This window comes from Eumetopias jubatus, unplaced genomic scaffold (genome assembly GCF_037043125.1).
Source record: "Eumetopias jubatus isolate StellerSeaLion01/CBP00866 unplaced genomic scaffold, mEumJub1_p1.0 scaffold_4, whole genome shotgun sequence".
Classification (NCBI taxonomy): domain Eukaryota; kingdom Metazoa; phylum Chordata; class Mammalia; order Carnivora; family Otariidae; genus Eumetopias; species Eumetopias jubatus.
Genome location: NW_028274810.1, coordinates 29,112,592 through 29,129,425, shown reverse-complemented (window position 1 = coordinate 29,129,425; position 16,834 = coordinate 29,112,592). Strand labels below are relative to the sequence as shown.

Genomic DNA, 16,834 nt, shown 5'->3' with positions numbered 1-16,834 from the left:
AGGGTCTCCTCGCTGAAGGAAATTCGAACAGCAGGCCTCAAGGTGAAGATAGAAGAAATGTGCTTTATCTAAGGTAATGACAGTCAATCAGCAAGACAAGATGTAGAGAGCACCGTCGCATTTTTCCGGAAAAAAAAAAAAGCATAGCGCAGACTGGACACGACGCCTTCCTGTATATGAGAAACAGCGCTAACACAAGCCATCGCCAGGAGAGCAGCGATCACTATTGTGTTAGCGCCGGCGGCGGAAGGAGTTAGCCCCACCGCTACGTTAAAGAGTCCTTCTTTGTTCAGCTTCGGACAGGGACGCAGAGCGCGGTGTTCTTCCGCGCTCGCTGCACAGTCCCCGCCCCTCGCAGCCCTGGAGAGCTGCCATTCGGCACCGGAGTGGCTCCGCGCTCCCAGAATGCACCGGCAGTCCGCGGGAAACCAAAATGGCGAAGGGCTGTAGCGAAGTGGGCTGTGTTTGAGGCCGGTGTAAGAAGGCTCACTCTACTCCCAACCCTCGTCCCCAGGACCTCGGTTTGTGCGTGTGCGTGTGCGGGGTGCCCGGTGGGGCGGGTGCCCAGTAAGTGCTTGGACTCGCAGGGGAAGCGCCCAAGGGGACGTGATTGGTTGTTTTTTCCTGTATGAAGCGGTTGGCACCACTGAAGTGACCGAATGAGGTGAGAGACCTTGGCCTGGGAACCAGGCTCTTCCGGAGGAGGTGGGGGCGGGAGGGAGAAGGAAGAAAGGAAGCAAGTATAAAAGGGAAAGATGGAGGATCGAAGTGGGGGTGGGATTTCCAGTGTGTGTTTGTGGGTCCCTTGCATTTATGTATATGTTGAAAAGAATGGATAGAATGGAGTAGTCATTTAGGTGTTGGAGAAAATAGGGAGCGAGCAAGGCATTGGGGAAGTCGGTTGGAGGACCAAGATGAAACGTTGAGACGGGGAAGCTGTGTTTGGAGGGGCAGGAAGGAACCTGGGGGCGGGAGACGGTTGGAGGGGCAGGATGAACCTGGTGATGAGGGGGTGGGGAACCGAGGGGAGGAGCCGTTAGGAAATGCGGACTGAGGGAGACGTGGGGAGCTGAGTGAAGGGGCTGCCTGGGACCTTAGGGGGCGCAAAGGGAAGTAGCCGCTTGGAACCAGAGGGTGGTGGAATTGTATGGAATTGGAGTAAGGGGCTAGAGTAGAAGGGCAGGATGGAGTACGTGGATAAGGGAAACACTAAATGGAGCCTGGAAGCAAACCCTGAAAGCTTTAAAGGGGAGAAGGGAGGGAAAGTGTGAGATGGGAGAGAGACACCTTATATTTGGAGCGCACAATGAAATCTAACTCATCCCTCCTCGAATGTAGATATGTATTATTCATTTTTACAACTGAGGTAATTATGGTTCAAAGGATTTTAACTGATTTGCCAAGATTTCTTAACATATTTTGGTAGTGCCAGAACTCTTAACTCTGAGTGTGTGTTTTACAATCTGGTGTCTTTGGTTGCTAGAATTTTTCTTTGGAAGCAACTAGAGGGAACAGATGGATTTATCGGGGTGATTTGACGAACAGAGAGGGTTCGTGAACAATGGAAAAGGGATATGGAATGTTATTCTATTCTTTAAAACATTTAACTTTGTTAATGTTAATTAACATTAATTATTTATTAATGTTAATGTTAACTGTTAAAAGTTAGAACCGTTTACAAATAAAAATATGCAGACCTAGGTAGGCCTGTGTATAACGTCAGAAAGCACCATGTGAGGTCAGTACAGAACTAGAAATATGTAAATAGTGCCTGATTTAATTTGACTCCAGATGCTCCGGTAGTACTAACTTTCTCCTTCAACATCAATTCCATGTGACTCTTCTGTATACGTTGCCTACACGCTGGCTTCAATTTCCATGTTTTCATTTTTTCTTGAGAATTCCTTTTTTGTTTTGTTTTGGGCAGTAGATTGCAAAGACTGAATCTGAAAGTATTTTATGAGGGTAAAGTAAAATGTACTTAAATTCTTAAGTGACCTTTTCAAAGGTTTGAAAATGCTTTACGTGGAGCCATTTTGACTAACAGGTTTAGGTGCCCAGCAGTTTTGGCAGGGAAAGATTTTAAATTTCTTTAACATAGAGCATTCCATTCTTGATATTTAGAATGTTAGTCACACTCTAACCATTTGCAGTGATAGCTTGAGAGGGACGACAAAGTGAAATTCTATTTTTGTTTTATTAGGTTCCTAAATATAAAAATGTATTCGAATTCACATTTTGTTTGCTCACCTTCAGTTTTTTTAAGTGCTAAAAATATTCTAAAATATTTGAATTAAGAGTGCACCTGTTTCCTGATGCTGCGTATTCGTGTTAATGGCATTAACGGAAATCTATACCTAATCAGGATGAAATGCACACACAGTTTTAGAACTAGAAGTATAGAAATCATCTGGTTAAACTTTTTTTCTAGATGAAACAAAATATATTTAATGATCTTTTTAATTATGCTGGTTGCCTCAAAGCTCAGTTTGGAAAGGGATTTTATTTTGTGTATTTTGCTATGGGTCAATAAATTCTTTGATGTCATTGATTTATAAATATACCTTTCATTAGATCCTTGACTGAAAGGGTAATTTGCTTTATTCTTATTTCAGCATAATCTTTATATCTGACTTTAGGAAACTGGTGATTTAGTAATAATCTATTTTAACAGACAGGGAAGTTTCCACCTGAGGAGTTGTCATGGCCAACATCTGTAGCTGGGTGGTTTGGAAAGTAAAATTTAACTGCTGGTTTAGTTAGTCTGAACTTCCATGAATGATATTCTTTGGTTGATATTTTTATGCTTTGTTTTCCTTGTTTTTCAGGATTTGTTTATTGCAGTAAAATGCAGTATAACAACCCTAAATTAGAATGTAGAGGTTTCTCTGTGGCTATTTTTTATGTATTGGTGTAGTGCTGTTCAATAGAAGTTTCTGTTCGGATGGCAGTGATCTGTATCTGCTCTATCCAGTATGGTAGCCAAAGCTGCATGTGGATGCTGAACACTAGACATGTAGCTGGTGTGACTGAGAGCTGGATTTATAATTTTCAACTTGTTGAAACTAAGTTTTAAATGGCCATATGTAGCTAGTGGCTGCTGTATTAGACAGCATAGTATTAGGGGTTATTGCATCCATTTATTAGGAATTGTCACATCTAATAACCATGGAAACCATGGGAACCCAAGGGTAAGGAAATATCTTGGAACTAAGGATTGAAATTCTCTTTGTACATTTTAAGATGAAGTATTCTTCATTTTTGCCTCATACCTAGTTTTCTGTCATATCTCTGCAAAAGAATGAAGAAGGTAGCAACTTCTCTGATCTTTTATTTTTTTTAAGATTTTATTTATTTGCGCTCAAGCATGAGGGGAGGACGTGGGAGTGGGGGGAGATGCGACAGAGGGAGAGGGAGAAACAGACTCCCCACTGAATGTGGAACCCAACTCAGGGCTCCCTACCAGGACCCTGATCATGACCTGAGCCAAGTCAGAGGCTTAATCCGACTGAGCCACCCAGGTGCTCCTTTTCTGATCTTTTAATATATGATTGTTTCCTTTGTCAAATAGCAACAAAAACGGATGTTAAGAAAGTAGATTACTTTTTTTTAATTACTTGTTTTTTTAATACATCAGTTAAAAAACCTTTTTATTAAGGAAAATTTAAAAACATGTACAAAGTGAACAGAATAGTATAATAAACTTTTTTGTATCCATGCTTGTTTCATCTACATCTCTGCGTTCTCCACTCCCCTCCATTGTTTTTATTATTTTAAAAAGCTTTTTAGATAAAATTTACATATGTTAACCGTATACTTTTAAATAATAACTTTATTGAGGTAATGCATATGTCATATGTATATAACTCACATGTTTATACCGTCTTAAGGTACAATTTATTGATTTTTTTAGTATATTCACAGAGTTGTGCAACCATCACCACTATCCAATTTCAGAACATTTTCATCAGCCCAAAATGAAAATCTGTAACCATTAGCAGTCACTTTCCACTATTCCCTCCCACTACCCCTGGCATCCACTAACCAATCTTCTGTGTTTATATTTTGCCTATCCTGGACATTTCACATAAATGGAACCATATACTATATGGCCTTTTGTGTCTGTCTTTCTTCGCTTAGCATGATGTTTTCAGGTACATCCGTGTTATAGCATGTATCATTCCTTTTTGTGGCCAAAATATGTCTCATTGTATGGATATATATTTAATTTTGTTAATCCATTCATCAGTTGATGGGCATTTGGTTGTTTCCACTTTTTGCTGTTAAGTTTTTTATTTGCAGTGAATGTTTATTTACAGGATTTGTGTGGACATGGGGTTCATTTCTCTTGAATACATATCCAGGAGTGGAATTGCGGGGTCAGATGACACCTCTGTATTTAACATTTTGAGAAACTGCCTAACTGTTTTCCAAAGAGCCTGCATCTTCTTACAGTCTCATCAGCAACTATGAGGGTTCCAGTTTCTCTACATCCTTACCAATACTTGTCTTTTTGGTTATAAGCATCCTAATGGGTGTGCAGTGGTATCGATTTGCATTATCCTGATGACTAATGATGTTGAGCATCTTTTCCATGTAGTTACTGGCCTTTTGTATACCTTCTTTGGAGAACTGTCTATACAGGTCCTTTGCCCATTAAAAAAATTGGATTATTTATGTTTTCACTGTTGAGTTGTAAGCATTGTTCATGTGGTTTGGATATAAGTCCCTTATCAGGTGTGTGGTTTGCAGTTATTTTCTCCTGTTCTTTGGGTTGTTCCTTAACTTGATGTCCTGTGATGCACAAAAGTCTTTAATTTTGATGAAGTCTAATTTATCCTTTTTCTTGTTTTGCTTATGCTTTTTTTTTTTGAGATTTTATTTATTTATTTGACAGAGAGAGCACAAGCAGGGGGAGCACCAGGCAGAGGGAGAGGGAGAAGCAGGGAGCCAGAAGTGGATGCGGGGCTTGTGCCTTTGATGTCATATCTAAGAAAATGTTGCATAACAGGGTGACACAGATTTACTTCTATGTTTTTTTCCTAAGAATTATATAATTTCAGCTCTTACATTTAGTTTGTGACCCATTTTGAGTTAATTTTTGTATGTGGTGTGAGGTAGGTGTCCAGTTTCATTTATTTTAGGTGTGAATACCAATTTCCCTGAACCATTTGTTAAAAAGACTCTTCTTTCCCATTGAATTGTTTTGACAGTCTTTTCAAAGATCAGTTGAACATAAATGAAAAGATTTGTTTCCAGATTCTCAATTTTATTCCATTTATGTGTCCTTATGTCTGCATTATAATGTCTTGATTACTGTTACTTGGTATTAACTTTTGAAATGGGGAAGTATGAGTCCTTTGGTTTTCTTTTTCAGTGTTGTTTGGGTATTCTGGGTTTCTTTTCTATGTGAATTTTAGGAGTAGTCTGTCAATTTTTGCAAGACAGGCACACCTGGGATTTTGATAGATATTGTAATGAATCTGTAGATCGATTTGGGAAAAATTGCCGTCTTAAAAATGTTAACATCCAGAAACATGGGATGTCTTTTTTCCGATTACGTAGGTTTTATTTAATTGCTTTCTCTTCGTTTTGTAGTTTTCATTGTACAAGCCTTATATATATATTTTTTAAAGATTTTCTTTATTTGAGAGAGAGAGAGTGAGAGAGAACATGAGAGGGGAGAGGGTCAGAGGGAGAAGCAGACTCCCCACTGAGCGGGATGTGGGACTCGATCCTGTGACTGGACTCCAGGATCATGACCAGAGCTGAAGGCAGTTGCTTAACCAACTGAGCCACCCAGGTGCCCAAGCCTTACATTTTTTTGTTGTTGTTAAATTTATTCCTAAGTATTTTGTTCTTTTTTGGTGCTATTGCAAATGAAATTTTTTCCTTAATTTCATTTTCAGATTATTCACTGGTAGCATATAGAGATGCATTTGATTGTTGTATATTAATCTTGTATTCTGCAACTTTGCTAATCTGGTTTATTCTAGTAGGGTTTTTTGTGTGTGTGGATTCTGAATCATTTTTTCGGTTTTGTAGCATAGTTTCCTCACTGTCAATTTTGTGTCATCTTGAGTATTGGTGACAGTATTTCTTAAGCTAATCTGTATGAGAATTAAAGTAATTATATAAAAATTGGTGCTGGGCTCTATTGCAGATTTTTTTTTAAAGATTTTATTTATTTGACGGAGAGATAGCGAGAGCAGGAACACAAACAGGGGGAGTGGGAGAGGAAGAAGCAGGCTTCCCGCCGAGCAGGGAGCCCGATGTGGGACTCGATCCCAGGACCCTGGGATCATGACCTGAGCCAAAGGCAGACACTTTAACAACTGAGCCACCCAGGCGCCCTATTGCAGATTTATTGTTAACTACAGCAGGTCTACTCTTGATTCTCACTTTGGGAAACCAGCAGAACATGTCTGATTTACTATGTACCCCACCTTCTCTCACAACCATTTGGTTTCTCTATGGATAAAAGATGTCTCAGTATTTTCTTTCATATTTCCTCCCCATTGGCTGTGAACACCAATTCTCTGTGTTTTGATGCTGGTGCTCTTAGTGTATTCATATGCATTGGCACTGAGGAGTACTTTGCTCATGCTGCCTGGGTAGTTGGTGATTATATCACCAGTTATAACACAGATCTACATTTCAGAGTTAAAATGTGAAAATTGTCCTTTAGTTGATGACTTCTCTAGGCAGTAGGACCAACCAATTGGAGCTCTTTAGGCAAAGGAGTAATTGAAACAGGTTTTCCATACTGCATATTGAAAGTGCATTAATTAAAGGATGGGTTGGTAGCAGGAAGATCAATTGGGGAAGTATATGTTAGTAATGCAGGCAAGAGCTGAGCTGATAATGACCAGAAATAAGGCAGTGGTTGTAGGAGATTTTTGAGAGGTGATTTTTAAGGAATAATTAGGACTTGGTGAATATTTGGGGGGTCAGGGAAGAGGGAAGAATCAAATAATACTTATAGATTAAGAACTCATGAGACAGTAATGGCATTAACTTAGTGGAATTAACTGGAGAAAGGGGAGGAATTTGAAGAAAATGTCAGTTTTGTTAAGTTAAAGGTTCTGGGAGAATCCAGGTTGAGGTATCTAGTGGGAAATTGGCAGTTAGGGTCTGAAGCTTGTGAGACAGGATGGGGCTGGAGATGTAGAAATTGATAATAAGTAAAAATTAAGTGAGGCAGGGCACCTGGGTGGCTCATTCGGTTGAGCATCTGCCTTAGGCTCAGGTCATGATCCCAGGGTCCTTGGGTTGAGTCCCCAGTTGGATCTCTGCTCAGCAGGGAATCTGCTTCTTCCTCTCCCCTGCTCATGCTCTATCTCACTCTCACGCTCTCGCTCTCAAAAAATAAATAAAATCTTTTTGAAAAAATTAAGTGAAGCATTAGGAGCATATGACTAAGACAAGCAGAACATGTAGGAAAAAAGAAGGGAACCCTAGACCACTCCCAATATTAAAGCGTTGGCAGGGCAGGAAAAATCAGTATGGAAACCTGAGAAAGGTGGAAGGAGAGTCACTTACTATAGGTGATAGGTATCTCAGAAACCAAAGAAAGTGAATTTCAAGAAAAAGATCATGACCATCAGTTATTACACAAAGATGGAGTATGGTGAGAACTGAAATTAGCATTGTCTGGCATTTGGTCATTTGGAGGTCTTTGATGGAATTGTTAAAAGTAATCAGGACAGTCAATTCGTAATGGATTAAGTGGAATGTACTTTTTTAGGTTTATTGGTGAAATAATGAGAAAAATGTAGAAATAATTTGTAAGGACTATTGTTTTTGTTTTTAATTTGATTTTGGTTATGGCAGATTTGCATCAAGCAAAGTTAAGATTTAAAATAAAAAATTATATGCAAACAATGAATCAGAGAACACTACATCAAAAACTAATGATGTAATGTATGGTGATTAACATAACATAATAAAAAAAGAAAATTAAATAAAGGAAAGGAGGTAATTGATAATGTGAGATTACTCTCTAATACTGGAGAGAAGAAGAGTCATGTCTTCTTTACAGAAGTGAATTAGGTGAACGCTATGAATTGTGTAAGACTGATAAATCACAGACCTGTACCCCTGAAACAAATGATACATTATATGTTAAAAAAAAAAAAGAAGATAGTAGGAAGGGAAAAATGAAGGGGGGGAAATCGGAGGGGGAGACGAACCATGAGAGACTATGGACTCTGAGAAACAAACTGAGAGTTCTAGAGGGAAGGGGGGTGGGGGATGGGTTAGCCTGGTGATCGGTATTAAAGAGGGCATGTACTGCATGGAGCACTGGGTGTTATACGCAAACAATGAATCATGGAACACTACATCAAAAACTAACGATGTAATGTATGGTGACGAACATAACATAATAAAAAAATAAAAAATAAAATGGTTAAAAAAATGAATTAGGTACATGCTTTTGTGAATAGGTTTAGGGGAAGGATGAGTGGGGAGAAAGTTGAGGAATTTCATGTTTGTAGCTTCCGTTTTTTCTGAAATAAAACCCTACCTTTTGAGTGAAGAAGTTGAATGACCCAACAGACCTTCCACCAAGTTCCTGCTTCTGAAGGTTTCTACATAACAAAAATGATTTTTTTAAAAGAAAAGAACTTTCTGTTGTGCATTAATAGCTTTGCAGGTATGTCTTGGTGTGGCACCTTAGCTTTTTGAAAAATATGTAAGTGTCGACTTTCTCCTGATTTCAAGTTCCCAGAGGCCAGGAGACTAGATCTTAATCATTTTGAACTTCCAGCTCTCTTGAGGAGGAGTGGCTGGCACATGTACCACTTTACTGTTCCTAGGAGAGTTTCTTGGTTTTTGTTTAGAATTAGTTTTTTAATACTAAGATGCTCTAAACATACAGGAACAAAATAAACCAATTTTCATTGAGAAGAGTGTCATTTCCTCCTGTCCTCAACATTAATTTAATCTTTTATGAGTGCTTGAACCCCTCTGTTGACTATCTGAGGACTTTTTGATAGCAATTCTCAAATTCTCCATTAGGTAGACAGCATTTTATGCAACTCTGGTTAAGAGCAGAGCACTTACCTACTGGGAAACAGTCAGCAAAACTAAAGGGCAACCTTCAGAATGGGACAAGGTATTTGCAAATGACATATCTAATGAAGGGTTAGTATCCAAAATCTATAAAGAACTTATCGAACTTAATACCTAAAAAAACAGTCCAGTTAAGAAATGAGCAGAAGACATGAATAGACATTTTTCCAAAGAAGGAATACAGATGGCTAACAGACACATGAAAAGATGCTCAACATCATTCATCATCCGGGAAATTCAAATCAAAGCTACAAATAAAATACCACCTCACAACCTGTCAGATGGCTAAAATTAACAGTCCAGGAAGCAACAGATGTTGGCAGGGATGCAGAGAAAGGGGAACCCTCTTAGACTGCTGGTGGGAATGCAAACTGGTGCAGCCACTCTGGAAAACAGTATGGAGGTTCTTCAAAAAGCTAAAAATAGAACTACCTGGGGGCACCTGGGTGGCTCAGTCGTTAGGCATCTGCCTTCGGCTCAGGTCATGATCTTGGGATCCTGGGATCAAACCCCACATCTGGCTCTCTGCTCAGCGGGAAGCCTGCTTCTTCCTCTCCCACTCCCCCTGCTTGTGTTCCCTCTCTCACTGTCTCTCTCTCTATCTGTCAAATAAATAAAATCTTTAAAATAAAAATAGAACTACTTTAAGATCCAGCAATTGCACTACTAGGTATTACCCAAAGGATACAAAAACACTGATTCAGAGGGACACATGCATTCTGATGTTTATAGCAGCATCAACAATAGCCAAATTATGGAAAGAGCCCAAATGCCCATCAACTGATGAATGGATACACAATGGAATATTACTCAGCCATGAGAAAGAATGAAATCTTGCCATTTGCAACGATGTGAATGGAGCTAGAGTGTATTATGCTAAGCAAAATAAGTCAGTCCGTGAAAGACAAATACCACATGATTTCACTCATATGAGGAATCTAGGAAACAAAACAGATGAACATAGAAAAAAAGTGAGAGATGCAAACCATAAAACAGACTCTTAGCTATAGAGAACAAACAGGGTTGCTGGAGGGGCAGGGGTGGTGGGTACTTGTGATGAGCACTGGGTGTTAAATGTAAGTGATGAATCACTAAATTATAGAAACTAATATACTATTATGTTAACTAAAATTTAAATAAAAACTTGAAACAAAACAAAAATAGAGCACTGACCTATTGCTGAAAATAGATTTATACTAAATTTCAAAACATTATCCTAATATAGTTTTGGATCCTAACAACATTACCTCTTAAGCATAAGTTAACAAATATCTATTGGTTGCCCTCTTGAAGAAAATATACTATGGAGAATTCGTTTTCTTATTCGTTCAACAAATATTATTGAGGACTTCCTATGTGGGACATTGTCTTAGATGCTGGAAATACATTGTTGAACAACATAGCCATTTATACTGCCTTTGTGGAGTATGCAGTATTTTGAAGGAGTCACACACCCACACACAAAACAAACACACAGCATCATCAGTTTAGTGTTTTTCCTAAAACTGTTTAACCCGACTTTAATCATGAGGAAACAATAAGACAAATCCAGAATGTATAGCATGTTACCATTCAGCTTAGAAGTGAGAAGACAGTTGGCTTCAAAAAATATCCTGTTAAAATGAAACAAGGATACAGCTGAGATTAAAGGAAAGGGAAGAGACATGACAGAATACAATGTGTGAATTTTGACTGGATCTTAGATTTTGAAAAAACTTGAAAGAACATTTTTGTGTCAAATGGAGAATTAGGACTGTACATTAGGCAGTACTATTAATGTTAAATCTGCTGGGTATAATAGTCTTGTGGCTATATGGGACAAAGTTCATCTGTCAGTTCAGAGCTTTGTAAAAATAGAGACGATGTCCTTGAGTTTTTGTGTCAAAATCAGGGGCAGCCAGCTATTCCTATCTTAGGAAATGTAACAAAGTTGAATCATCTCTAGAAATGCCTTTCTAGAAATTACCGGTAGACTTAAATTAGGCCAGTAAAAGCCTTGTGGCTAAATATTACTATGGATGAGAGGCTTGATAATGGCAACAAATCTCATTTCACCACATGTTAAAGTCTGACAGTATTTCTGGCCTTACACTGTTTTTTATGACCAGTTCATAATTAGGATCCCAAATGACAAATACCGAGAATAACTCTGTCTAAAAGACAATGTGGCTTGCTGGAGTTTACCATATATTAAGAGTCAAGAGTTTGGGGATGTAATCAAGCATTACTTGACATTTTTAGAACTTCAAGAGAGTGATTTTATTTGAGTTACATATTTCTTATTGGTTAAAGGGAATAATATTCTCCCCTTTCTATCTTCTGACATTATTAGGAGAAAATGAGATGTGATTGCTCTTGAGAAAGTTAAAACACTATGTAGTAAGGTGATCTTATTTTCAAGCCCTTTAATCTGTCTGCTCTGCTACCCAAGATCCAGTTTATACTTTTAGGAATTGGAACTTAAACTCTGGGCAGAGTTAGTGGCTTGAAGTAAGGATACCTCAATTTTATTATTTCTTCCTCCCTGGTCTTAGGACCAAATTCTGCAGCATTATAATGAAAATTCTGAACTTTCCATTCAGTTCATTTTCTCCTGAATTGTTAGTGTAGTTTCATATATGTATTGTAATCAACCTTACCAGTTGTAGACATGAATATTTGCAGTTATCTATGGTTTTTATGTATGTTATTGGCATTGTTTGTTTTGGTGTTTTAAATCTGTAGTTACCTGCTATCCATCACATATACAAGTTAGTCATCTCACAACTAATATATCATCAAGAATCTGCAAACTAATATTAGCTAGTATTAAATTCTCATTGTGGAGACATTATGTTTTTCATTTGCACAAATAGTTTAGATGACTGGATATTGTGTTGAATAGGCTTAACCAGTTAACTTTTTAATCCAATACATTCTTGAAATCTAATACTGTCTCTAAATGGTATTTCTTTGCCATTCTGAAAATACTTGATATGTTATATCTAACAGTGTCATTTATAATTTTTTTTAAGATTTTATTTATTTGAGAGAGCGAGAATGAGAGATGGAGAGAGAGAGCTCATGAAAGGGGGGAGGGTCAGAGGGAGAAGCAGACTCCCTCCTGAGCAGGGAGCCTGATGGGGGACTCGATCCCGGGACTCCAGGATCATGACCTGAGCCGAAGGCAGTCGCCTAACCAACTGAGCCACCCAGGAGCCTCTCATTTATAATTTTTTAAAAGTTAAAATATTTTCTGGGGTGCCTGGGTGGCCCAGTTGGTTTTAAGCGTATGCCTTTAGCTCAGGTCATGACCAGGGTCCTGGGATGGAGACCCATGATGGGTTCCCTGCTCAGCGGGAAGTCTGTTTCTCTCTCTCCCTCTGCCCCTCCCCCTTGCTCATGCTCTCTTGATCTCTCAAACAAATAAAATCTTTAAAAAAAGTTATAGTCTTTTTTTATAGTTCATAAAAATTTTTGTGAACACAAAAATACTATATGCTTGTTGCAAAAGCCTAAATATATAGAAATGTTCTATAAAACTGAAATTTTATCATAAATTTTAAGGTATTTAGATATATTTTCTATAATTTCATGAAGAGAGCCAAAGCCACACTCGCTGAAAATGTAAACATCTTTGTCATTGCCTGACCTGTTAGGTGGCTAAACTATTTTTAATTCTAGAGGTCTCAGGCTGAACTTGAGGTCCGGGTGGAGACTCTGCTATTGTGCTGCTGCTTTTAGTTTCAATCTTCAAGTGAGATGAAATTAAGTACAATTTTAGAAGACTTTTTGGCTTTTTATTTCTATATTTAAACACATGAACAAATTTGGAGCTGTGTGTAGTAGAATATATGTATTCATAGGATTCATAGTATAGTATGTGCATTCATATTTGCTTGGTGGATGGAGGACTTATTTACTAATGTGTATATTGTTAAGTATAGGCTTTCACTGATTTATTCAAGAGACAATTACTAAGTACCTACTTTGTGGCAGACACTAAGAAAAGTCTTTCTTTCAATTGTGATTTGAAATGCAAATCCCATTTGTGTACATGGAGTCATTTAGGTAATACATTTCTAAAATATTGTTTGATTCAGCTTTTAACATACATGTTACACAGAAGATTCAGACTTAAGTCATCAGTGTATGCAGGTAAGAGAGTAGGTTTCTTAGATTATGAATGTTTATGGTTAGGTTATTTTTCCTTTAGTTTCAACAATTTCTCCATTCTTGTAGCAACAGCTTGTATTAATGTTAAGATATTTCCCACCCCAAAACCCCCTTTGACTTCCTTAAGAAGCTTAAGTTTTAGAAAAGTAAGCTAAACTCAACCTGTTAGTCTTCGCTTCTAAACCCCGGGTGGTCTGATGTTTGAACTCTGGTCGTAGGTGACTTTGAAATTGTTAACTTCAGTAAACAGTTTATATTACTCATTTTACTTAACCTGTTAGGTACATACTCCTACCTCCTTTTTCTTCATTGTCGTTCCTTTTTTTTTTTTTTTTATGATACTCTTTCTCTGGGTTATCTTTTTTATTTCTGTGGTGACTTGTTCCCTCAGAGGATTTTTTTTGCGTGTCATTCCAATAAGAGTTTTCCAAAGACTCTCTGATTTGTCTTTCATGAACCATTAACTGTCTTTGGCAGAATGGAGATAGTGTACTGATGTTGGGTTGTCAGCTTTTATTTTGGAAAGAATTTTTTTTTTTAAGATTTTATTTATTTATTTGACACAGAGAGAGAGCACAAGCAGAGGGAGCGGCATGCAGAGGGAGAGGGAGAAGCAGGCTTTCCACAGAGCAGGGAGCCTGATGTGGGGCTTGATTCCAGGGCCCTGGATCATAACCTGAGCCGAAGGCAGACACTTAACTGACTAAGCCACCCAGGCGCCCAGTAAGAATGTTTTTAAAAACTGCCACTTACTACCTTCATTTCACTAAAGAAAAGGTATTAAGAGTATATGAAGGGTGTGCTCTCAAAGTATGGAATAGCTTGAGTTGTTTAATTTTAACTCAATATATTGTCCTTGTTTTTCTTACTTTACCTTTAGATTGGCACGGGTCTGTGGACTTGGTTACTTGAGAACCACTGCCTTAAAACTAGTTTCTTGCTTGTCATCTAATGTTAGGGAAAAACTATAAAGTTTGTCTTAACATATCAAAGCTTCCAAGGTAGTTCTGTGAAAAAGCCCCCTAGTTTACTTGGTATTTACTTAGTAAGTAATTTTTTTTTAAATTAAAATAGTGCTTTCTAAGAGTGTGAAACCTTAAGCTCTAGTTATAAAATTCTAAAAAGATGTGGGTTTTTTTTTTTATATGTTCCCTCTATTTTTCTTAGAGGCAACTGCTTTTTAACTCTTAGCTGTTTCTTTATATTTCTGAGTAAACATTGTGTTGTTTCATCAATTTTGGACTTTTTTTCAATAATGTTAGATGAGGAATTTCTCTGATACCTTCTTCTCTTCTTTTAATATGCTTATATAAAAAATTTCCTTGGTATGATTATATAAACAATATATTGAGAGAATATTGATATGGCAAAATAATGGGTGAGGGTTAAATGAGTTATTATTACATGCAGAATTCTTAGAACGGTGCTAAACATTTGTTAGCTGTTTTAGCTATTATTTCTGGGATTACATTTCTTACACAACTGGATTTAAAATTTGCCTTATTAAAAAAATAGGATGTGCTTAGTTTTCTTTGAACATTGAAATCTTCACACATCTTTCCACTGTTCTGTAAAATGTCTTGCAGTGTACTTTTCTACACTGTCCATCTGTCCTATAATTTATCAGTTACATTTATTTTTCTTAGAGATACTCTCCTGGAGCTCTTCTGGAGTTCTCTAATCTGGACTTGCTCTCTAGACTTAACTGCATAGATTTAGTCTTGGGGCTCGACTTCATAGTCACCCTGGGAATTCCTTTGTATCTCCCCTGTTGATTCCTTTGCATTTCATGTCTGCCTTTTTTTTTTTTTTAAGATTTTATATATTTATTTGAGAGAGAGAGAGAGAGGGAGAGCACAGAGGGGGAAGCAGACTCTCCACTGAGCAGAGACTCGGGGCTTGATCCCAGGACACCAAGATCATGACCTGAGCCGAAGGCAGATGCTTAACCAACTGAGCCACCCAGGTGCCCCTCATGTCTGCCTTTTTGGTTTACTTCCTCTCTTTGGTATCTTCTGTTAGGCCCAAAGAGAGAGTGTTTGGGTGATAAAACTTCATAGACTTGTGGTAACACAAGTTTATACATTATGGTATGTTTACCACAAGTGTAGCTACTGTCTGTCCCGATGTATTGCAATTACAATATCATTGACTGTAGTAGTCCTTATGCTGTGCCTTTTATTCCCATGACTTATTTATTCCTTAACTGGAAGCCTGTATCTCCCACTTCCCTTTACCCATTTTGCCCAACCCCCACCCTTCCCCTCTGGCAACTGTCAGTTTTTTCTCTGTATTAATAGGTCTGATTCCTTTCTTTTTTTTCGTTTGTGGGGATAAGAGAAGGGGTGGGGAGGGAGAAGGAGAGGGAGAGAATTTCCAGCAGACTCCGTGCTGAGCACGGAGCCAGATGTGGGGCTCGATCTCAGGATCCTGAGATTATGAACTGAGCCAAAACCAAGAGTCGGACACTTAACCAACTGAGCCACCCAGGCACCCCGGGAAAGAGAGAATCTTAAGCAGGCTCCACACACACTGTGGAGCTGGAGGCAGGACTCAGTCTCACACCCCTGATACCATGACCTGAGCCAAAATCAGAAGTTGGAGGCTTAACCAACCGAGTACCCCCAGACGCACAGGTCTGATTCTTCTTCCCTTCCTCCTTTTCCTATTCCCTTTCCCTTTCCTTCCCACGTATGAGTGAAATCATATGGTCTTTTTTTGTCTGACTTATTTCATTTAGCAAAAATACCCTGGGGGTCCATCCATGTTGTCTCAGATGGCACAATCTCAACTTTTTTATGGCTGTGTAATATTCCATTGTGTATATATATACCACATATTTATTGATTCATTTATTGATGGACTTGGGTTGCTTCCATATCTTGCTATTATAAATAATGCTGCAGTAAACATAGGGACACATATATCTTTGAATTAGTATTTTTGCTTTCTTTAAGTAAATACTCAGTAGTGGAATTACTGGATCATAAGGTATTTCTCTCAATTTTTTGAGGAACAGGCATACTGTTTCCACAGTGGCTGTACCAGTTTATGTTCCTACCAACAGCACACGAGGGCTCCTTTTCTCCACATCCTCCCCAACACTTGTTATTTCTTGTTTTTTTGATTTTAGCCATTTTAACAGATGTTAAGATTATATCTCATTGTGGTTTTGATTTGCATTTCCCTGATTAGGGATGTTGAGCATCTTTTAAAATTACATGTTTTAAATCTTTGTTACTCCCTCCAACCTTTTTTTTGGGTGCAGATTATTTGTGGAAGAAACCAGGTCATTTGACATATAAATTTCCCAGCTTGGATTTTGCCAGTTGCATCCCCATTGTGCAGTTGAAAATAATTTCTCTGCATTTTCTATAAATCGGTGGCTAGATGTAGAAGCTTGTTATTCCAGATTGCTTTTTTTTTTTTTTTTGGCATGACTACTTCATAGTTGTGTATCCTCCCACTAAGAGGCATACAGTGGTTGTTTCTCTTATGCTTTTAGAAGCCACTGGTACTCAATACCTAGATCCATTTATTCATTAGGTGTTGAAAAATGATTTTTTAAAATTTATTCATTTCTTTTTCGTGTATTGGCTTGAAT

General features: G+C 38.0%; 1 protein-coding gene across 3 annotated transcripts in view; it reads left to right on the top strand.

Annotated features, from left to right (window-relative positions):
• Window positions 1–413: 413 nt before the first annotated feature.
• Window positions 414–16,834, top strand: part of MTF2 (metal response element binding transcription factor 2) — a 57,592-nt gene continuing 41,171 nt past the window's right edge. For all 3 annotated transcript variants that reach the window (XM_028087649.1, XM_028087648.1, XM_088022355.1), the window contains exon 1: window positions 414–664. In XM_028087649.1, the coding sequence (XP_027943450.1) occupies window positions 660–664 (5 nt within the window). In that variant the 5' untranslated portion in view covers window positions 414–659. The remainder of the gene's footprint in view (window positions 665–16,834) is intronic.